General features: G+C 45.6%; 1 protein-coding gene across 14 annotated transcripts in view; it reads left to right on the top strand.

Annotated features, from left to right (window-relative positions):
• Window positions 1-19873, top strand: part of HECW1 (HECT, C2 and WW domain containing E3 ubiquitin protein ligase 1) — a 405784-nt gene extending 385911 nt beyond the window's left edge. For all 14 annotated transcript variants that reach the window (XM_085005939.1, XM_021079146.2, XM_021079149.2 and 11 more), the window contains 6 exons: window positions 668-766; window positions 1885-2014; window positions 7732-7878; window positions 10276-10390; window positions 13597-13795; window positions 19414-19873. In XM_085005939.1, coding sequence (XP_084862065.1) covers window positions 668-766; window positions 1885-2014; window positions 7732-7878; window positions 10276-10390; window positions 13597-13795; window positions 19414-19525 — 802 coding nt within the window. In that variant the 3' untranslated portion in view covers window positions 19526-19873. The remainder of the gene's footprint in view (window positions 1-667; window positions 767-1884; window positions 2015-7731; window positions 7879-10275; window positions 10391-13596; window positions 13796-19413) is intronic.
• Window positions 19874-24361: the final 4488 nt, after the last annotated feature.

Genomic DNA, 24361 nt, shown 5'->3' with positions numbered 1-24361 from the left:
GTTCAAGCTCCCAGGAGGTGCAGCATGCAGCTAGGCAGGTTGCCAGCAAAGATGCCAGGAAGCTGTTTGGCCCAAGAAGGCTTTTGTGTCTGGAGGTGACCAGGTCTCCGTGACCAGTTCTCCCAACAGAGGTCTTGTCCTTCGTGTGTGGGGATACAGGCTCTGCTTACCGCTTGTCACAGTGTGATGCCTGAGTGCGACCGCCATGTGTGACGGATCTTCAACCCCCCACCTCCCAGCACAGCATCTTTAGACCTTCAGGTGGCATGTATGGAAGGCTTGAATGCATAAGGAAGCGGGGTCCAGAAAACTTTCTCTATCTTTGGGTTCAGGGCCTCAGGTTCAGTGTGGGCTGTGTGTCTAGGGTTCTAGAGGGCCCCTCACCAGTGCTTTTCTTCTCTTGGGTCCTTATACCCTCAGGTCTGAGGAGTCCAGCAAAATGATTTTCTTTGGGTACTTGGAAGAGAGGAGGTTGCTTCAGTACATACCAAGTTCACGTGCGTTTGCTCTCACGAGTAAGGATGGGTACCACCCTTGCGTCAGTGGGCAAGTTGTTTAAGTGGCTTAGGATGAGCGCTGTGAAGAAACACGTCAAGTGACAGTGGAAATCTCTAACAGTGTCATTTCCCACCTGCCCTTCACTCGCTCTGCCTTGTCTGTGTTCCAGGTTCAGGTTTAGTGGCCGAATCCTAGGCCTGGCTCTGATCCATCAGTACCTTCTGGACGCTTTCTTCACAAGGCCCTTCTACAAGGCACTCCTGAGACTGTAAGTGGCCACTCGGCCCTGCCCGTACGACCGCAGACGCTGGCCTCCCTGGCACCTCTGGTCCTTTTATCCCCATTTTGTCCTAATCAACCCTGGTTACTTTTCCAACTGCTTAGCCATCACATAAACCTTTTAGTGCAATAAGGCATTTGGAGATGTTGAGTGAATGTAGGAGAACATGGCATAATGGGTATAAATCAGTTCTATAAATAATGATAGCAGTACTACAAACATTAAAGGAAACGTCTAAATAGGATTGATATGTCTATAATGGGGTTTTTTGAGGATTTTTTTCTTTTTTACTAACATATATAGCTGATTTACAGTGTCGTGTCAATTTCTGCTATATAACATAGTGACCCAGTCATATATATATATATATATGTTTATATATTCTTTTTCTCACACTGTCTTCCATCATGTTCTATCCCAAGAGATTGGATATAGTGCCCTGCGTTATACAGCAGGACCTCATTGCTTATCCATTCTAACTGTAATTGTTCCTATCTGCCACCACCAGACTCCCAGTCCATCCCACGCCCCCCCACCTTGGCAACCACAAGTCTGTTCTCCATGTCTGTGAGTCTGTTTCTGTTTCGTAGATAGGTTCATTTGTGCCATATTTTAGATTCCACATATAAACATCACATGGTATCTGTCTTTCACTTTCTGACTGATTTCACTCAGTATGAAAATCTCTAGTTGCATCCATGTTGCTGCAAATGCCATTATTTTGTTCTTTTTTATGGCTGCATAGTATCCCATTGTGTATATGTACCACATCTTCTTAATCCATTCATCTGTCAACAATTTAGGTTGTTTCCACACTTTCAAATAACGCTCCTCTCCAATGACCTTGGCGGGAGGCGGGCGGGGGGGGGGGCGGTCCCTGAGTCCATCCTTGTTTTGTGTTTATTATTGTAAACACTTGAAGTTTCCTTTTCCAATTAAATTCCTACATGAACTAAAGAGATTCATCCATACACACAAACGTGTCGCATTGTTATAATAAGGGCGTGTGGCTTTAGCCGGGGGTGGCCTAAGCACGTTGAGGCACAAGGTCTGGGCCGCTGTCCCTTGAACCGCCTGCTTCCTCGTCCCCCCGCGAATGTGCCCAGGCCCTGCGACTTGAGTGACCTGGAGTACCTGGATGAGGAATTCCACCAGAGCTTGCAGTGGATGAAGGACCACAACATCACAGACATCCTCGACCTCACGTTCACGGTCAACGAAGAAGTTTTTGGACAGGTTTGTGCGATGGGGGCCTGGAGCTCTTGGGGGGCGCGGAGGTTGTGCTCATTTCAGGCATATATGCTGCAAAGCGAGTCAGGCGTGCATGTGCTCATATCCATTCCTTTCCAGGTTCTTTTCTCATGTCGGTTATTGCACAGCACCGAGTAAATTTCCCTGTGCTCTGCAATGGATTCCTTGTTACCTGCCTATTTCTTACATTGTAGTGGGTATGCCCCAGTCCCCATCCCCTAATTTATCCCCTCCCCTCCACGTTTCCCCTTTGGGATACCTAAGTTTGGTTTCAAAATCTTTGAGTTGTTTTTATTTCGTAAGGGCTATTATATCATTTTTATTAGATGTTATGTATTAGGGACCACATATATTCGTCTTTCTCTGTCTGACTTCACTTAGTATGGTAATTTCTAGGCCCACCCATGTTGCCGCAAATGGAATTATTTCATGCTTTTTTTTTTTTTTTTTCTAAAGATCCAGCATTGTTGCTGCAGGGGCTTGGGTCACTGTTGTAGCACAGGTTCAATCCCTGGCCCTTGAACTTCTGCATGCCAGGGTGCAGCCAAAAAAAAAAAAAGAAAGAAAGAAAGAAAAGAAAGAGAGATGTGGGCCTTAGAAAAGACATTTTGCTTTTTACTGTGGAAAATTCACGTAACATGAAATTTACCGCCTTCCCCATGTTTAAGGGCGCAGCTCGTCCCGTAGTGTTGAGGACACCTACAGTGTTGTGCAACCCATCTCCAGAACTTCTTCATCTTACAAACTTGGAAATGTGCCCATTAAATAACAGCTCCCCATTTCTCCCTCTCCCCAGTCCCTGGCAACCATTCTACTTTTTTTTCAATGCACTTCACTATTCTAAGTACCTCATATGAGTGGAATCATAGTGTTTGTCTTTCTGAGACTGGCTTATTTCACTTGCCGTAATGTCTTCAGGGTCCATCCGCATCATAGTATGAGATGGGATTATCCTCCTTTTTTAGGGCTGAATAATATTCCACAGTATTAAAGACCATATTTTGTTTAGCTGTTCATCTGTTGATGGACACTTAGGATGCTTCCACCTTTTGGCTATTTAATGCTGCTAAATAGTGATGCTATGAACATAAGTATACAAATATCTGTTCAAGTCCCTACTTTCAATTCTTTTGGATATATACACAGAAGTGGATGTATATTGCTGTATCATATAGAAATGGGACTTTGTGTTTAAAAACAAGGGCTACCATTCATTCAAAAAACAATTTTTGAGGTCTACTCATTTTATTAAAGGTACCAGTATCATCTTCCTTCTTTTTGAGTTATGACATAAATCTAATTTATAGGGTTGTTTGAAAGTCAAATGTGATCATGGATCAAAAGCATTTTTGTAAAGTGTGCAACATATCTGTAAGGTATTTCTCTTATGTGTGCAACACAACAGTACTTCTTTTAATTACCAGCATTTAGATAAGTCTATATCTCATTACTATTTAGTAAAAATAAGCTTCCCAATATTTTTCTACCAGCACTTACAGAACATGGAATCTTCTGATTTACAGTTTTATCAGACGAGCCATAGCCTGAGCAGATTTAACAGTTAACTTGAGAACATCATTTATAAGCGATCCCAAAATCCCACGATGTGTATGATTTGTAATGGGAAATGATGAGAAATAAGCCGGGATGCTTTGTGAGTACACTGCATGGCTGTGGACAGTGTGCTGAGTCCCTGGGTGAGAGTTCTACACTGAACCTTGCGACCACCAAGCTCCCCATCTCAGTCAAGAATCTTGGACAGGTCCTGGAAAATGTCAGGATTCGAGTGCCTTTCCTCATGCTCTTTGAAAGTTGAGAAAAAAAATATTTCTTCTTAACAGCTATAGAGAGCTCATTTAAATATGTTCAAGAATCTATTGAACCTGTCCACGTGTGCACTAGATGAATGTGCAAAAGGTGCTATTCCTCCGCCTAACTGCTTTTAGCCCATCCTTTACATATTCCCTGTAGGAGAGGGTAAGTGTTTTAGAGAAACACAATTACTTGGCAAAATACAATAAAAAAAAAATAGGTGCCCATCTTAAAAAACTTAGATCCCAAACTGAATTCATTCCATGTGAATGAAAAAGCTGAATGCTTAAAAAATAATAACAAGATGAAAATGAGAGCATTTTTTTTTTAATCTTGCAGTAAAGAATGCTGCTGTGGTCATAGAATAAAAGCTTGACATCGTCAATGAAAATTACTTTTTTAAGGCGTTCTCTTGGGGTGCAGCAGGTTAAGGATCCTGTGTTGTCACTGCAGCGGCTTGGGTCGCTGCTGTGGTACAGGTTTGATCCCTGGCCTGGAAACTTCTACAATGCCAAGGGTGCAGCTAGGGGGAAAAAAATAACTTTTTTAATACCGCATGAAAAAAGTACACCACAAACAAAGCAAAAATGGCATAATATTTGCTACACTGTAATGCACAATACAGACAAAAGACTATTTCTTTCAATATAGGAAGAAGTCCTGCAGATAAGTGAGAAATGATCAACAATGCCAAAGAAAGTGAGCAAAGAACATGCATTTTTTAAAATGTAAATTAAAGCGTGGTGAAATACCATTTTCCCTCATGAGGCTGTCAAGAAACAGAAAGTTTAGCAGTATTCTATTTTGAAAATGGTGTAGAGAAATGAGCCGTCTGTACAGGAGTGGAAGGGGAAGCAAGCAGAGGCCAGCTTCACCCTCTGTGAAAGGTGCCTTCGGGACCCTGCCCTTGTTCTAAATGCCCCTGCCTTTGACTCAGCAGCCACGTCCAGAACTTTGTCCTACAGACACGTTCACATCTGACTGAAAGGACCAGTGCGTTAGGATGTTCACACAGCATCATTCATCATTGCAGAGGATCTAAAACCATCCAAAGGTGGGAGTCCCTGGCCTGGCTCAGCGGGTTACAAACCCGACTGGGATCCCAGAGGATGCGGATTCCATCCCTGGCCTCGCTCAGGGGGTGAGGGATCCAGCATTGCCATGAGCTCTGGTATTCGTGACAGGTGTGGCTCAGATCCTGTGTTGCTGTGGCTGTGGTGTAGGCCAGCAGCTGCTGCTCTGATTTGAGCCCCAGCCTGGGAACTTCCATATGCTGCAGGTGGGGCCCTAAAAAGTAAAAAATAAAAATAAACAAAATAATCCAAATGTTCAGCAGCAACACAGGGGCGAAATAAAAATAGGATGCATTCACACAATGGAAGAAGGGTGGACCGGCAGGATGTGTGGTCTGACACCCCAGGCCACCAGTTTACATGTAAATCACAAACAATAAACAGGTAATAGAACAACAACAAAGAAAGAATAAGACCGTTCTAAAGTGGTAGAAAACAACCATCAAGGTACATTTTCAAGTGAAAGAAGCATGGCGATGAACCGTGTATATACTGTGCTGCCGCTTGTGGGCAGAGGATCTGCACGGACTCTCCAGCGCATCACTGACCCTCCCTGGAAGGGAGGTAAGGGTGCTTTTCTCCAGGCGGGGAGATCCTATGGCTGGGAGGTGAGGTGGGAGAGAAACTTGCTTTCCACTGTATGGCCTTTTATACCACTTGAACTGTGGCCCATGGACACGTATTATCTACTCGAAAGAAATCAAGCAAACTACAAAGGACTGAAAACATGAAATCAGAAGGGGAAAATAATGTCGAAAATACAAAAGCGCAATCCCTCATGTGTGTCTGGTGCAGGAATGGAACAACTCAGAGAACGTTTAAAAGGTTCCCAGCGATAACAGTAAGATGTGTTCTCAGTCTAGAATGATGTGTATCTGTGTTGAGCCGAAACAGATCCTGTTTCTCTTCAAAGGAGGTCACCCAGAATGATGATTTGGGTTTTCAGAAACTGAGTTGCAGCTCTTGTTTTGGCCAATTATGACAGCAAAGAGCAGCTAGATAGATGCAGGTGAAAAACACCATAGGCTTTTCCTTGGGAGGGTTAGTTAAGATTAGGTTCAGCTACTGAGGAAGAAGCCCAATGACCCTGCTGAAATTAAGTTTATGTTTCTCTTACATAAAACTGCGGAGGCAGGCAACCCAAGGCTGCCATCCCTACAAAGGCCCCTACACTCACAACCCAGATGCACAGGGCGCCCCAGCCATCACATCCGTGCCTGAAGTGGCAGGAAAAGGAGCCTCCACATTTAAGGATGCCCCCTGAAACGCCATACATCACTCCCACTTACACTGTATTGGCCAGATTTAGTTACTTGACACACTTAGCTGCAAAGGAGGTCAGGAAATTAAGTCTTTAACTGCGCAGCTAAAAACCAGAGGCTCCAAGGAATATGGATAGTTAGTGGCAATTAGTATGTTAGCATTGGCCAATGTTTTATATTTAGCCACAGTCACTCAAGTGATAGAATTAAAAGTAATGGCCGGACTTCCGTGTACTGTTTTGTTTAAGTACCTGTGTCCATGAGTGCCAATTATATTGGGTTTTTTAACCAATATCTAAGTACAGCTGTGCCTCATTTTTCTTACAGCCTTGAGCAGCGAAGTGAACCCCTTCCGCAAATTAAAGAAATTAATGCTTACCGCCGTCAGACCCCAACACTTTTTAATTAAAATGCCTAATGTGGGAGTTCCTGTAGGGGCTCAGTGGAAACGAATCTGACTGGCATCCATAAGGATGCAAGTTCAATCCCCAGCCTCGCTCAGTGGGTTGAGGATCCAGCGTTGCCGTGAGCTGTGGTGTAAATTGCAGATGCGGCTCAGATCTGATGTTGCCGTGGCTGTGACGTAGGCCAGCGACCACAGCTCCAATGCAACCTCCAGCCTAGCAACCTCCATATGCCTTGGGTGTGGCCCTAAAAAGACAAAAAACAACAATAAAATAAAATGCCTCCTATGTTATCTGCCTTCTTGCATTTCAAAATAGACAGCACAGATCCTAACTTTTTTTGAAGACTCGAGCTTGTCCTAACGTGCTCGCTGGCAACGTCCTCTGTTTCCTTGCTCAAGGTCAGGCTGTCGTTCTTCAGCCATTGTGACACCTGGCTGTAAAACTGTCTTCCCACCCTCCGCTGTTTTCCTGCCCGTGATCTGCTGTGTATGGGGAAGGTGGTGGCTGTTAAGAATTTGATCTTGGGAGTTCCCCTTGTGGCTCAGCGGGTTGGGAATCCAATGTAGTGCCCGTGAGGATTCAAGTTCGATCTCTGGTCTCGTTCAGTGGGTTAAGGATCCCCCGTTGCTGTGGCCGTGGCGTAGGCTGGCGGCTGCAGATCCAATTTGACCCCTAGCCTGAGAACTTTCATATGCTGCAGATGCGGCCCTAAAAAGAGTTTGATCTCATTGGGCTTTTGAGCAATCGAGTATGTGACTGACTACAGGAGAAGGATATTCCAGTCCCTTTAGGGACACCCAGGGGCATTTTGCTCTTATTTCCATTATGCCTCTTGAGTTAAAGAAGTATGTTTCTGTGGCGTTCCCATTGTGACTCAGGGAGTTAAGAGCATAGTATTTGAGGGGATGCCGGTTCGATCCCTGACCTCGCTCAGTGGGTTAAGGATCCGGCGTTGCCGTGAGCTGTGGTGTGGGTCATAGACGTGGCTTGGATCTGGCGTGGCTGTGGCTGTGGCGTAGGCCGGCGGCTACAGCTCCAATTAAACCCCTCGCCTGGGAACCTCCATATGCTGTGGGTGCAGCCCTCAAAAGACAAAAAAATGTAATCATCTTAAAAAAGAAGCATCACGATTTTTGTTTCTCCACAAGGTAACAGAGAGGGAGTTAAAATCCGGAGGAGCCAACACGCAGGTGACAGAGAAGAACAAGAAAGAGTACATCGAGAGGATGGTGCGGTGGCGCGTGGAGCGCGGCGTGGTGCAGCAGACCGAGGCCCTGGTGCGGGGCTTCTACGAGGTGAGACGCAGCCCCTGGGTGCCGGCCCGGCCGTGTGGGGAGAAGGGCGAGGAGGAACACGGCGGGCAAGGGGCCCCGCATCCTCACCCGCCTGCAGGGGGACCTCCTGGGGGAGATGATGAGGCTGGGAGCTCCCTGGGAAGACCAGCCCTGTGCTCCGCCCCAAGACCAGCATCTGTGCAGCTCCGCGGTGCTAGCGGTGAAAACACACAGCGCCTGGTGTCCAGACGTGAGCGGCTGCATCTCCTTTCCCTCGGTGAAATAAACATAAGTGAAATGAAGGCATTGGAGGGCACTGCCCACTCCGGCGAGATTTTTATTTCGTTATACAGGAAGACATCAGAAATAGTAAAGCTTCCGCTCCAGACGAGGCAATAAAAAATATCTCCAGAAAACAAGTCACACAAGTTAGTTTCCCGGTGCCTATAAAAGTTATGATGATACTACTTTTGTGGTCTATTAAGTGTGCAGGAGCATCATACATAAAAAGCAATGTATGTATCTCAATTTTGAAATATTTCAGGAGTTCCCTGGTGGTGCAGTGATCTGGCATTGTCACTGCAGCAGCTTGGGTCGCTGCTGTGGTGCAGGTTCAATCCCTGGCCAGGGAACTTCCACGTGCTGCAGGTGTGGCAAGGAAAGAAAAATTGGGAGTTCCCTGGTGGCTCAGTGGGTTAAGGAGCCAGCATTGTCACTCCTGTGGCACCAATTTGCTCTCTGGCCCCAGAACTTCCACATGGCACAGGCATGACCAAACAAACAAACAGACAACTGTTTTGGCACTAAACTTTAAAACAAAAAATATTATTGAGAAAAATTCAAGTACATTACAGAAAAATTAAGAAATTCAGTATGAAAATAATTTAGGTATGCTTCACTTTAAAAAGCATATCAGAAAAGCAAATAATAAGACTGGGGAAAAATCAATACTTTTTTACTAAAAGATGCTGACCATCATCTGGTAACACAGGGCTGCCACAAACCTTCAACCTGAAAAAAATGCAGCATCTGCCCGATACAATAAAGCAAAACACAGTGAAATGAGACATGCCAGTGGTGTCACTTTGTGCCACATAGTCTGTGCCGAGATGGTAAATCAAGAGGACAGTGACTTGTATGAAATCATGTGTGTGAAGCTTTCCTTTCAATTTTTATTTTATATTAAAAATATAGCTGACTTACAGTGTTGTGTTAGTTTCAGGGGTACAGCAGAGTGAATCCAGTTACACATATACACATATCCACTATTTTTCAGATTCTTTTCCCATATAGGTTATTACAGAATACTGAATAGAGTTTCCTGTGCTATATAGTAGGTATAGCTTTTGAATATTGTAAAGTACTATAGAATTTAAAGAATCTTTCGTTCAGTTAGAAAAAGCTGTGGAGTTCCTGCTGTGGCTCAGCAGGTTAAGGACCCCATGTTGTCTGGGTGAGGATGCAGGTTCCATCCCTGGCCTCGCTCAGTGGGTTAAGGACCTGGCATTGCCACAAGCTGTGGTGTAGGTTGCAGATGTGGCTTGGATCCTGCAGGTCCATGGCTGCAGCTCCAATTCAACCCCCAGCCCAGGAACTTTGATATGCCACAGGTGCAGCTAAAAAAATATTTTTAAAAAAGTCAAAAATAAGAGATCAGTGTTTTTTTAAAAGGGCGACAATGACAACTACTAGCCTTCCTATGCACCAAACGTTGACATCATGAAATTGTCCCTGTTTAGAGACAAGAGACTGTCCCAATTTGCTCAAAGCTTGGGTATCAGAAGGTTTTCTTTGCTGTAGGAATGGAGAACAGCGTCGGTCACTGGCTGGCCCCTGGGTTTGACTAAAGAAGGCACCCACTGCAGGTGTTCACTTATAGCTGATACGTTTGTCAGTGAGAGGTAAAGCCAGGACTCAGAGCCCTAGCAAAGCAGGTGCTCCCAGGTCTTCAAAGGAGAGAGGGAGGAGATGAGGGGAGAAGGGGAGACAAGACAGTTGTTATGATATATAATGTCCATCCCTAGGAAAGAAGTCCTAGTTTTATGTGGAAGAAAGGAGCCCATTTATGTGAAGTGATGACATTAATAGTTATTGAATCAGTCAAAGTGACTTGGACGTTTTGACTTGGAAACATAGAGAGTCAAGTCAGACTCGTTGACACCATCAGTCTGAGAGGGAGTAGCGGAGGTAGTGAAAAGCAGGTGACCTTTTCTGATTTCCCAGCTCTTGAAGGGGCTGTGTTTCAGACTGGTGCAGTCATGATTCTGAACTTCAACATGCGGGCACCCCGGGCGGAGCGGGGCCGGGGGAGGGGTTGGTATAAATGGTGATCGGCTTCCCAGCTTAACCCACAGAAATAATGAGTGGAACTTTGCAATGTGGTTGGGCTGGCAGGCTGAAGCCTTCTCTGGATTTCAGGTGGTGGACTCGAGGCTGGTCTCCGTGTTCGATGCCAGGGAGCTGGAGCTAGTGATTGCTGGCACAGCGGAGATCGACCTGGCGGACTGGCGGAACAACGCGGAGTACAGGGGAGGTGAGTGATCAGGGGCTGCGATGGGTCTGCTCCCCCAGACAGGGTGCCTCCCTTCTTCAAGAGCGTCACTGAGGCGAAGCTGACCTGATGCGAAGTTAACCTTTCTAAAGGTTAGTGCCATCACAGGGTGGCACAACCATCACCTCTAGCTGATTCCAGACCGCTTCCTCGTACCCAGAGGGAGCCCTGGAACCACGAAGCAGCTTCTCCCCATTCCTACCTGCCACCCTCACCTCTGCAACCATCGATCTGCGTTCTGTCTCTGGGTGTGCCCATGCTGGCTATTGCATGTAAATAGAATCACACCTTATGTGGCCTTTGGGGTCTGGCTTCTTCAGCTTAGGAAGGTTTGTACACACTGTGGTGTGATTCAGTACTTCATTCTTTTTTATGGTGGAATAATGTTCATATATATTCCATGTGGACGGATCACATAAATATAAAGTATTATCACTTTTTGAAGAATGCAAAAAAACTTGCCCGTAACTTCCGTATGTGCGCAAAGCGGGTTCTAGTGCCTAACTGCCTTCTCTCCAGCTTCCAAGCTGGCCTTACCTTCAGGTGACAGTAACCCCTGTTGGTTGACTCTGGCGTGACTTGGTGTCCATGCGTTCCAAAGACACCGCCATCCACGGGCCAGCCCCAGAGCTGGGTGGCTTGCTGGCAGGCTCGTGTGTCCCGCTTCCTGTGGCACTGAAGCCCTCTTCCCTCAGTTTGGTTGGCAGCAGCATGGCTCTGACTGTCCTCTCCAAATCTAGGTCTCGCCCCTTCCCTCAGGCTGCTGTCCTCCTGAAACATGACTTTCCTCGGGCCGTTTTCTGACCCACAAAACAAGCAAGCTCCTTATTACTTAGAGTAGAGGTCGTTGGAGTTCCCCAGTGGCTCAGAGGGTTAGGAACCCAGCATTGTCACTGCTGTGATTCGGGTTTGATCCCTGGTCTGGGAACTTCTGTGTGCCACGGGTGCGGCTGGAAAGAAAAGGGAGAGGAGAGAAGAGGTCTCTGAGAGTTTCCACGCTGAAAACCCTCTCATCACATAAAATATCACAGAGAAACCCCTGTCGTTACAATGTGACATCGTGACAGTGTGAGGCGCACGCCCGCCTTCTCAGCCTCCCTTGTTTCCAGGACCCTCAGCCGTGTAGAAAGAAGCCTTTGTGGGACCACTAGGCTTTCTTGGCTTGGAAGGAAAGCCACCAACCTGAGGTTTCAGGTCGCAATGTCTCTGCCTCGCTGTTAAGGCCTCTGAGGCCCCAGCAGGACCCCTCTGTGCTGGTCTAGCCGGCTTGCTGTTCCCTGAGTACCAATTCCTCATTCCTGTCGTTCTTTATGCCCCTCCTCCACTCACACAAACCCTCCACCGGCTTATCTCACACCTCCCTTCCCTTGGCTGAAGCTTTCCTTTCCACTCCAGCCCACATGGATTTCTTGCATCTTTGAGTGCTGCTTGCATTTGCAGTCAGAGGCGAATTATTTACCTTAAATGTTTGCTCCAAGCTGGGTCTCCCAGTGGTCCTGGCAGGCCCCATCCTTCTTTTATTTTTTTAAAGCTTTATGGACGTATAGTTGATTCCCAAGTTTGTGAGTACTTCTGCTGTACAACACAGAGATTCAGGTACACGTGTACACACATCCATTCTCCTGCAGATTATTTTTCCACATGGATTATCCCGGAATACTGAGTAGAGTTCCCTGTGCTATAAAGCAGGTCCCCGCTGGCCCCTCATTCCATATACTTCAGTGTGCATGAGCCAGTTCCAAACCCCTAGTCCCTCCTCCCTACCTGTCCCCTTTGGTAACCATAAGTTTTTCAAAGTCCATGAGTCTGTTTCTGTTCTGCAGATAAGTTCATTTGTATCTTTTCTTTAGATTCCACATACAAGTGATATCATATGATGTTTGTCTCTCACTGTCTAGCTAATTTCACTTAGTATTATCATTTCTAGGTCTATCCATGTTGCTGCAAATGGTATTAGTTCATTCTTTTTTATAGCTGAGTAGTATTCCATTGTTTATATCCATTCATCTGTTGATGGACGTTGATGTTGTTTCCAGTTCTTGGCTATTGTAAATAGTGCTGAGTGAACATTGGGGTGCATGTGTCTTTTCAAATGATGGTTTTCTCTGCATAGATGCCCAGGAGTGGGATTGCTAGATCGTAGGGTAGTTCTGTATTTAGTTTTTTGAGGAACGTCCATACTGATTTCCATAGTGGTTGCACTGGTTTACATTCCCACCTTCTTACACGGGTCCAACTCATCTCAGCCCAGGGCTGGCCAGAGCACAGCAGCTCCAAGGGCACCCCGGGCTGCTGGAGAGTCCCACATCTTCTCTGAGCTTGACCTTGAGCTCTAGCCTTTCTTAAGTCCTAGACACTCCCACACTATGTGGGAGCTAAGACATCAGAGCAAAGGCAGTACAAGGAAAGAGCATATTCATAAGCGAGCTTTGTCTCTTCAGAACCCCAAAGATCTTGCTTGAGCCTCGCCACTCCCTGAGGATATGTGTATCAGGCAAGAATGACTACTGGTGGCCCGAATGTTGGCATCCAAATGAGACATCTCTGAGGACATAAAACCTTTATTTAAAAAATGGCTGTTTTCTAAATTGGCTTTTATTTTTATTTTTTTAATTTATTTTGTTGAAGTATCGTTGATTTCCGATGTTGTGTTCACTTCTGCTCTAGAGCGGAGTGCTTCAGTCATGTATACATGTCTGTGTGTGTGTGTTTATGTATATATACACGTATACACACATAGGCACACTCTTTTTCATATTCTCTTCCATTGTGGTTTACCACAGGATATTGAAGTATAAATATCCTATTTATACAATCGTTTGTATCTGCTCATCCCAAACTCCCAGTCCATCCTTCCCCCACCCCCCTCCCCCTCGGCAACCACGAGTCTATTCTCTGTGTCTGTGAGTCTGTTGCTTTTCTGTAAGTAAGTTCGTTGTGCCATATTTTAGATTCTGTCTCTAGGTGATATCAGGTATTTATCTGTCTACCCATTTGGCGTCACTTCGTATGATAATCTCTAGGGCCACCCATGTTTTAAACCTGACCTAGTTACCCAGGTTGAAGACCGACGGCCGTCACTAGAGAAATCAGCAGATCAAGAGCTGCTGCTCCGTTCAGGGCACAGCTGATGCATATTCCATCCGCTCCCCTCCTCCCCACTGCACATCCCCTCCTGCTCCACTCAGGTTATCACGATGGGCATCTTGTGATCCGCTGGTTCTGGGCCGCCGTGGAGCGTTTCAACAATGAGCAGAGACTCCGATTACTGCAGTTCGTCACAGGAACATCGAGTGTGCCCTACGAAGGCTTTGCAGCCCTTCGAGGAAGCAACGGGCTTCGGCGTTTCTGCATAGAGAAATGGGGGAAAATCACGTCTCTCCCCAGGTAAGGAGCTCCCGCCCCCCTTCAGGAAACATGCCAAGACGCGCCAAGTACCCTTGGGATGGAATCCTTTTCTGCCACCCAGCGTATCGTTCCACAAGTCATTAGTGAGGGGCGCAGGGCTGAGAAGTCTCTGGGAGGTGCATTTAGACCATATTCTTATTGAGGTTTTGACCATCGATGGCATCTGGGCTATCAGTGTCATAATCCATGTGTCAGTGCTATGTAACCCAATTTTTTTTTTTGGCTTTTTAGGCCTGCACCCGTGGCATATGGAGGTTCCAAGGCTAGGGGTTGGATGGGAGCTACAGCTACCAGCCTACACCACAGCCACAGCAACGTGGGATCCAAGCCATGTCTGTGACCCACACCACGACTCACAGCAACACTGATCCTTAACCCACTGAGCAAGGCCAGGGATGGAACCCTCGTCCTCATGGATACTAGTCAGATTCGTTTCTGCTGAGCCACAGTGGGAACTCCACCCAGTTTAATTTATAGAGGAATGTCTCGCCTGAGGGAGGGGTCTACAAAGAGGCCAGACGCCCAAAGTGGCCCTTCCAGCACTGTGTCTGTTGTTACCCATCAAGGTTCTTAGACTCTTTCCTCAATAGAAATTGATAAGAGACCGGATGAGAAATCAGGTCAGGTTTTAGTGGGACTCGTATGGCACTGGAGACGGAGGCCACAGTTGGGCAGTGGAAGAAGATGCGAAAGGGAGACAGTTCAGATGACCACAGCCTCACAACTGACTGCGCACATAGTAATGGCTGCCTCTCTTTGTTATCTGTTCTTAACCAACTTTCCAAAAATAGATATGCATTTATTTTCATTTGTACTAGAGAAAAGTGTTGGGAGTTCCTGTTGTGGCTCGGCAGGTTAAGAACCCAACAGAGTTTCCGTGAGGATGTGGATTCAATCCCTGGCCTCACTCAGTGGGTTAAGGATCTGGTGTTGCCCTGAGCTGTAGTGTAGGTCTCAGACATGGCTCGGATCCTGCATTGCTATGGCTGCGGTGCAGGCCAGCAGCTGCATCTCCAGTTTGACCCCTAGTCTGGGAACTTCCGTATGCTGCAGGTACAGCCCTAAAAAGAAAAAGAGAAAGGAAGGAGGGAAGAAATGGGGGGTAAGGAGGGAGGAAGGGAGGAAGAAAAAAGTGTATAACCGGTCAAAACCATGATTTTGAAACTATTATTGATTAGGGCAAAGGTGAGTATATCTAATTTTAAAACTGGGTCATATTAATGAAAATTGGCAGTGACAGAGAAAAGGCCGAAGTCTGGGGGGAAATGGATTAATTTATGCACAAGGCCCATCTGCCCCATACCTCTATCTATGAGCTCTTCACCAGCCTTGAAATGGTCTCTACACCAGCGCAGCAAGACTACCTTTGGCGCCATCTTAGTCCACGTTTTAATCAATAAGATCATAGTTGACCTCCTGGGAGATCAACCATGTGGGTGACGCAGATGAGAAGTATCACCAACGATACCGTGGCTGACACAATCCAAATCCAGGGTGATCTCAAGAGGCTGGAATCCTAGAATGACACCACTGAGAGGTGCCGTGGAGTTGCAACATGTCAACGGCACAAATAGGAGCTGAGAGTGATTCACTTGCTAGCAATTCATGCAAAAAAGGCTGAGGTTTTTAAGTCCCTACACCTGTGACACAATTCCTAAAATCATGATGGCCATTATGGTTGCAGTATTAAGGGACTCTGATGTTTAAATGATGACTCACAGTTTATGAAAGGCATTTATATGTGTTCTCACAACAGCCCTCTGAGGTGCGTGGAGCAGGTATTATCACCCCCATTTTACAAGTGAGAAAACTGAGGCTCAGAAAGACTCATTGACTTTCCCATGGTTATAAAGCTAGTAAGTGGCTGGACTGTGAGGTTTTCCAAACCCTGGTCCCTGCTCCCGTCACCCCACGCCCACCCCACCTGAGAGCACTGGGTCTGGTGCCCAGGGAATGAGGTAAGCAGGTCCCCTGTGCGTCAGGCCCACACGGGGAGGGCAGCCAGGACTTAGGAATGCTGCTTGGTGATACGACTGTGTTCCTTCTCGATGATAAGCTAGGATTTAGGCAAGAGGTAACCAGGAGACGTGTGGTTGCCCGGGGTGGGGCGGGAGGTGTTGGGTGAGGGAGAAGGGGGACTAGGAGTTTGGGGTAGTAGATGCCAACTATTACATTTAGAATGGGTAAGCAGTGAGGTCTTGCTGTACAGTGCAGGGAACTGTATCCAGTCTCCTGGGACAGACCATGATGAAAAAGAATATTTTAAAAAATGTATGTTTATGTATGACTGAGTCACTTTGCTGTACGGCAGAAATTGGCACAACACTGTAAATTAACTATAATAAAAAAAAATTTAAGAGTTAGAGTTCCCATTGTGGCTCAGCAGAAATGAACCCAACTAGTATCCATGAGGATGCAGGTTCAATCCCTGGCCTCACTCAGTGGGCTAAAGATCCAGCATTGCCGTGAGCTGTGGTGTAGGTCACAGACGTGGCTCAGATCCCATGTTGCTGTGGCTGTGGCACAGCCTGGCAGCTATAGCTCCGAAACCCCTAGCCTGGGAACTTCCATATGCCAAGGATGTGGCCCTAAAAAGACTTAAAAAAAAAAAGAGTGAATCAAGGCTACAGGCTAATGCAGTAAGAGCTGCTCTTGAACCCTCCTAGCTTAGGTGTTCAGACTAGATCTTAAAAAGGTGCCATTTTGCCCTTTGCTGATGCTTTCAGTTTATTCGGAGGAATTATCTTTTCAGAATTAATCTGATTCCAACTATTTTGTAAATAGAGGATTTTTTTCTGTATCGGTTGCCCTTGTGAATGATAGTTAAAATGACCAGATAAAGAAAACCCAGAAGATGCTGTCTGCTCATATCCTGCCCCTGGCTACATCAGCCACTTTCAAAAGCCCACTCGGCATTTTTCTGCCCCTCTTGGTTAGCCGTAGCCCAGGACAGGTCCTAATCTCAATCTTTATAAACATAGGGAAGGACCACTGTAATTGTCTTCCTATTTCATTTCCTGAGTTCTCTTCCACCTTTACTTGAATAAATTTAGGTAAAATATTTCAATTTTTCTTTTAAAATCAGCATAAGCTTGGCTTAGCAGTAATGAACCTGACTAGTATCCATGAGGATGCAGGTTCCATCCCTGGCCTCCCTCAGTGGGTTAAGGATCCAGCATTGCCGTGAGCTGTGGTGTAGGCCAACAGCTTCAGCTCCAGTTCCATATGCCTCGGGTGCAGCCCTAATAAGAAAAAAAAAAAAATTCAGCATAAGCTTGTTGGAATCTTAGATGAAAATCTAAGACCTTGGCTAATCTTTTTTTTTTTTTTTTAATGGCCATTCCCACATCATATGGAAGTTCTCAGGCCAGGGATTGAATCTGAACCACAGCTATGACCTATGCCACAGATGTGGCAATGCTGGATCACACTCCATCAGGCCAGGGATCGAACTCACACCTTAGCAGTGACCTGAGCTGCTATAGTCAGGTTCTTGACCTACTGTGCCATGGTGGGAACTCCTGCTAATCTCTATTTTTAGGTTTCTTCTCAGTTAAATCCTTAAGACCTAAGGCCAGATACACATCTGTCCTGTTCCCACCCTTGGAGCTTGAGGTGGAGAAGGGGAAAGAGAGGTAGTTTTCCAAGGACCGTTACTCAGGGGTTGGAGGAATGGATGCTGAAGCAAAAACAAGGCATCCTCCCCAGATTCTCCCTGTGCACAAGATCCCCTCCCCTCTTCCCACCTCTCTGTCTCACGGATCACCTCCTTACAGCCTCAACACTGAGCAGCCTGATCTGGGGCTCTGACAACAAAGGTGTAGAGATACACAGCTTCCCTAGGGACCTGGTAATTAAAAGAAGAGCTTAACATCCCAAGTAAAATCAGATGCAAGGTACATGGCTTCTTTGGTTACAGTTTTGTTTCATTTGGTTTGTAGGTATGTTTGTTTAATGATCATTTTCTTTTATTTGAATGGCGTAGTCCCATTTTCTGGGCTGGTTGGCTTCTCACATCATTCCAACACACCACCCCTTCTAGAGAGAAAAAGGCACTAAACGAACCTTCAGCTATAGCCAGTCACCTTTCCCCTAGACTGACACCAACCAAAGAGTCTGTAAAAACAGAACCTCTGACCAGGAGCAGTAGTCAGGTGATTTGAAGTTCCACTGGATGACTATACTACAAAGCTACAGCCATCAAAATAGTATGGTACTGACACACACACAAAAAACAGATATATCAATGGAATAGAATAGAAAGCTCAGAACTAAACCCACGTGCACCTGCGGTCAATTAATCTACAACAACAGAGACAAAAATATGCAATGGAGAGAGACAGTCTCTTCAATAAGTGGTGCTGGGAAAACTGGACAGCCAGCTGTAAAAGAATGAAATTAGAACCCTCTCTAACACCCCACCCAAAAATAAATTAGTGACCCACATGTAAGACCAGATGCTATAAAACTCTTAGGGGAGAGCAGGCAGAATACTCTGATAAATTGCAGCGATGTCTTTTTGGATCCCTCTCTTAGAGTAAATAAAAACAGAAATGAAATTCCTCAGAAGGAATCTGTGTGTCCTGGGCCTTTTGGACTTACCTCTGAGCCCCCCGCCGCCCCACAACAGGTGACACAGAGTCTGGTCCTGGCCCGTGCCTGGCACTTTTCAGGGGAGGCCATGGATCATCTAGGTCAGACACTGGCCCACATAGATGGGCCCCCTGACACACAAAGCAGAAGCCATGGCAGGTGGAGGAGGATGCTCCAGACAGCCAGGGAGGATTGCCCCCAAGGCTCAGCTCTTCTTGGAAAGGCAGCATCTCAGCCTCCAGTTAAGCCTGCCCCGCTGTGAACTGCAAAGGAGCCAGGTCATGCCCAGAGCACATGCACCTTGATGAAGCACTGGATCTCAGAGTTCCAGGGCATCTGTTGGCCCCTCTAAGTCAACATACAGGGTTTGTAGTGGCCCGGAAATCAGAGCTGGGGCAGGGAGACTTGGGAATATGATCCTCTCATGTTAATTCTATTTCTGCCTCCTTCATCGACCACATCCAATGTGGATTCATCTCCAACTGTAAAGTGTCACTGGCTTGCTAGTTAGTGCAGTGCTGGGGGAGTGGGGTTTGCTTCCAAAAGCAAACCGCCCATTTCAAGTCATTCCACTCCCTCCGCTGGTCTCTTCATGTCTAGAAGCCTGTGGTTCTTAGTTCGCAGTGTGTTCTGGTTGTCCTAAAGCAGGTTCTTTTTCTTTTTAGGGCCGCACCTGCAGCATATGGAAGTTCCTGGACTAGGGGTTGAATGGGAGCTGAAGTTGCTGGCCTACACCACAGCCACAGCAATGCCAGAACGGAGCCACATCTGGGACCTCCACCACAGTTCATGGCAACCCTGGATCCTTACCCCACTGACAGAGGCCAGGGACTGAACCTGCATCCTCATGGACACTGGGTGGGTTCTTAACCCGCTGAGCCACAGTGGGAACTCCTCTACTCACCTTTGATTCTCAGATTCAGCGTGATCCCAGAATGAAATGAAACAATGAAATGAAAATGACTGAAACAAACACCTTGACCAGTCTTTTCTCCCCCATTCAGGGCACACACGTGCTTCAATCGACTGGACCTTCCACCGTATCCCTCATACTCCATGTTGTATGAAAAGCTGTTAACGGCAGTCGAAGAAACCAGCACCTTTGGACTTGAATGAGGAACTGGAAACGCGTCTGACATGTTCCCAGCCAGTGGCGTCACCCTTCTTCCCCTGTCCCTGAACCAACTCTCCTTTGGTTTTGGTATCCCATGATTTTCGTTTTCAAACCAAATCAGGATTGACGAGCTGTGCATGAAGAACTGCCTTCTTCTAAGATCTAACCTCCAGGCTCATGTCCTCCACTTCCAATGAACTGCTAGCCTGTATGCAATATTAAAAAAAAACAGCAGCTGTCTCAAGGTCTGTGTATATCTCCACATACCTCCATTACTAACAATGAAATATGAATGCAAGTTATGCTACACTTGACCAAATGGTAATAAATGTTTACTTCCATTTCTATGATTTAAGGGGAAATTTTGAGCATTAAGCATTCCAAGCTTTTATACGCCCATGTCTCCTGAGCAGAGCTACCTTTTCTGTTGTTGTTGTTATAATTTCTAACAAACTAACTTCAGAATAGGAGGCGACTAACTCTTTTTGTTCCTCCCACTCTACTTGTTCCTGTGCATCCTCTCCACCCCAAAACAGCAGGGGCAACACTGAAATTTTTATACATTCAACTCACAATCCATATGTGGCATCAGTCCCATCAGCTGGAACTAGCCTAGACATTGGTGCAAAATCACACTTTCCAATAAATAATAACAGCAAGAAAAACACCACCTGCTGATGCAACACGGTGCGTCCCAGTGGTTGTGGGGTTTGTGGTTTGACTTGAGGTCAGAGAAGTCTGGGGAGGGGGCACAACCCCCCCCCATGAACACTCACCACCCAAGAAGCACAAACTTGTGCACAAGTCCAAGGAGGAGACCTCATTCTGTAGCATAAACAACAAGGCGTCTACCCCCATTGTGTGGCATAGAACATCTTGAAGCAAACAGGAGAGAGGGGATGAGGACATTAGGACATCCTAGAAGGACATACTAGCTTGGTTGGAATACCTGAGCTCTGTACTCTTTTTTTTCTTTTTCCTTTGTTCAGTCTAGCCTCAGATCTCCTTCCCAAGAGGGGGAAATGTATAGATAAGCTTCTGACTTTTGTTCAAGTCAAGTAACTACTTGTCTGGCAGACAGACTTTTATTTCACCTTTGATATTGTGTTTATTTGTTCATGGTGTCTTTTTTTTTTTCCCGCCATCACAGTGTTCAAATTCCTTCTCATCTCACTATCCACAGGGGCCCCACTAAATTCGAAGCTGCTCAGAGCGATGGTGCTTGTTAGGGATCAAGGGCAATATAATACTTCTTCCTCCAGAGCAATCTTCCTGGAGCAAAGACCTAACCCCCCAAAGGCACGCTGATGTGTGTCAAAATAGGGACCCAGTTCCTCTTAGCATTCAGTAAAGGGATAGCTCAGAAAACGTGGTGTTTTCGGAACAACGGTTGCAGGCTCCAAAGACAGCCTGACCTCTCGATTGCATTCGGAAGAAACCCCAACAGAATGGTCATTGGCTATTTTTCTAACCTTGTTATCCATGTCGTCTGAAATATGTCATAAATGAAAGTGTTGTTCTTCACCGGGAAAAGAAATGTTGAAATGTCCCATTGTTGTCCTTCGATACATTAAGCAAGGGAGAAACACGAGAAATGAGGAACAAAGTTAATTTCATCCAGAGCCATGTCTTGTGCTCATGTTGGTTCGTGTCCGGACTGTGTATGAACTGTGTTCCCTGCACTCCACAAGCAAACGTTCCTTTAGCAGAAATTATTTACACTGCTGCCGTGTACCTGTTCTCAATCAGGAAATATTGTATGTTAGAGAAGTCTGGCCTTCCGTTGTTGTCAAAAAAGAATATTTATCAAGGACTTCCCATAGTGGCTCAGTGGGTCAAGAACCCAAAACTGTCTCCAAGGATGCAGGTTCTATCCCTGACCTCACTTAGTGGATTACAGATCCGGCATTGCCACAAGCTTTGGGGGTAGGTTGCAGATGCAGCTCAGATCTGGTGTTGCTGTGGCTGTGGCATCTAGCCTGGGAACTTCCATAAGCCGCAGGTGTGGCCTTAAAAAGAAAAAAAGATGATTTACCAAGATAGGATGATGGCATGTGTAAGTTACATAAAGCAGAATTGGAGGGATCTGTGAAATTCAGGACACATTTCAGCATCTGAAAGTTATGGATTCCAGGGGCGTATTGTTTATGAAATCAGGACAGAGGGATGGTGTCAGTCACTTTGCCGTGTCCTTTAGAAAACAGCATCTCTAAACAGGGGGCACCTTCCACTTTCAGAACTTGGTCTTAGATATGCGGAAATACTCATCACCTCCAGGGTTCAGTTCCCTTTTGTTAGTAGACATGGGCAAGGGGGAAGCTGCTCAGAAGATGGCACCTTCTCCAGGGAAGCCTCACATGTACACAGGTAGCTAATTAATCTAGTCATTAAATTAATTGAGGTCTGTTCTACCCACATACAGGAGGAACAAGGTATCCTAGAAGTTATATATAGATTAAAAACTTGGGCATAGATGGCTTTCAACTACCTTTTTCTTATTCCTGCTGCGCCCTCCCCCATGCCATGGCTCGGATGTATCCCACAGCACTACAGGAACAGTATTTCTTTTTTTTTTTTTCTTTTTTGTCTTTTTGCTATTTCTTGGGCCGCTCCCGCGGCATATGGAGGTTCCCAGGCTAGGGGTCAAATCGGAGCTGTAGCCACCGGCCTACACCAGAGCCACAGCAACGCGGGATCCGAGCCGCGTCTGCAACCTACACCGCAGCTCACGGCAACACCAGATCGTTAACCCACTGAGCAAGGGCAGGGATGGAACCCGCAACCTCATGGTTCCTAGTCGGATTCGTTAACCACTGCGCCACGACGGGAACTCCAGGAACAGTATTTCTTAAAAGCATAAAATTGCAGAAAAAAACACGGGTGTCAGAGTCAGCTGAAAGAAACAAAGTATTGCTTAACAGGGTCCCAGTTTCCAGTATAGCCTTGCACAGAATCCCTCAGGAAGGAGAACAGACGCGGACAGGCAGTTGTTAAGGAAGAATCTTTATTTCTCTTTGTCCCAGATGGTGTTTCTTTAGTTACTGTTCCTTCATACATGAAGCCAATTTCTAAATTATGTATAACATAATTTTACACATATATATAGCATATATATGATATATATAGCATATATATAACATGTATATGATATATGTATAACATATACAGATATAGATATAGAGAGAGATAACAAAACAGCTATAGGACTCAGTCATGCTATTAATTTCACCAGGTGGAGGTACACACCACCCCAAATCATGTCATTCATAATAGGCAAGATAGACCTCACCCACCTGTTACCACATGTAATTTATTTTTAAAATATTTAGTTTTCTCCACGGAGGTATAATATGAAATTAATCACTTATAAGCCACCATTTCCCTAATAGGAGATCTCTCAGCTCTGGTTTTAGGCAGAGCGTATTACCTTTAATTTGGGGGACAAATTAAGAACAAGACAAAAGAGAAAACATGTTTTAATTTGGAAAATGTTACAGAAATACGACGAAGTATGATAATAATCCCACGACCAGCCTCTTTCATTCTATATGACGATGATAATCCTAAAAATAGAAATTGACTCTTCAGAATAAGAAGTGCTGTAAAGGCTACAGAGTCATTTGTAATTTCTGTGTCTATGCGTTGACCGTGGTTGTGAAATTTTGTTACTACATCGCGATGGTAGCACACTCGCTGGGAAAGCAGTGAGAAAATCAAGAAAAAGAGAGCTCTGTTTTGTTGGCAGGCTTTACATAACGCAGCATCTCAAGCGTTCGCTCTTCTGTGTGGCCAGCCTGTGCGCTGACCTTTCCAGGACAGTTTTAATGGTACATCTGTGGCGCCATCCGTTCATGTGTCAAACCATGTCTCCCAAATTTTGGGTCTAGAAAATTTCTCAGTTGCCACAAATGTTTTCCCTGTCAAGATGAAACACTTTCAAATGAAAGTAGTTAGAACTTTACATAACAAATGTGGTGCTTTATTATTAGTAGTATTCGTAGTTTTATTAGTATTATCATGTATTTCAGTGCTCATTCTTAAAACTACTGCAATACTATATCATCAAAATCTGGGATGTTCCACCCATCATAAGGTCCAAAAGAGAAAGTGTTACTTTCCTGTTAGTGACATGTAGTCCCTTTGTTCTAGTAGAAAAAAAAAAAAAAGGTGCCTCGAGATAGTATTTAGAGTAAATCTGTTCCATTGGCCTACTTCCTGCAGCTTCCGATTTATCTAAGGAAATGTTTATAACGATTTTGTTCCAAGTCTTTGTTCTAGTCAATGGCAGGAGAAGTCCTTGTTATCGGGCTGATTTTGCTTTTACATCGACCAGAGAAATGTCACGTAATACTCAGGCCGAGCTTTCTCTTCCATCATCCCACCTTCAAGGAATGTCAATAAACACTTTGGTATGGCATTGCGTGGGCTCCTTATTGCAAACAGAAGCCTAGGGTCGTGCAAAACCAGTCACATCATGCCTGTGCTCTCGCTGGGTGTGTGCCGTGAAACAACGCCGAAGGCTACCAGCTGCTGTGGTAAGTACTCCCCAGGAAAACTTTGTATCAAAAAAGCATAGTAATGCGTTCACAAATCCGGGGATAAAGGAAGAGCTTCTGCAGCAAGATGCTCCTGTGCACCTGCTAGAGAAGGGCAGGTAACTGTGTTGAGTTTGTGAGTGTCCTTTCTGTCAAACCAGCCACACAGTATCTTCTTGAATTCCTGCCGGTTGAGATGCTTCTACAGAGGCTTCAGGCCACAGCCTGACACCTAGTGTGACCCCGGAAAAATGTTTAGCTCTGGGCAAAGAATGTTGTGTCCAATTGCACATATCATAATTT

The sequence above is a fragment of the Sus scrofa genome, chromosome 18, assembly GCF_054392235.1.
Source record: "Sus scrofa isolate SSC_HxYL_T2T_F1_AM1 chromosome 18, Sscrofa_HxYL_maternal_Yorkshire_Landrace_v2.0, whole genome shotgun sequence".
NCBI classification, from domain to species: Eukaryota; Metazoa; Chordata; class Mammalia; order Artiodactyla; family Suidae; genus Sus; species Sus scrofa.
This window is presented reverse-complemented; position numbering and strand designations above follow the sequence as displayed.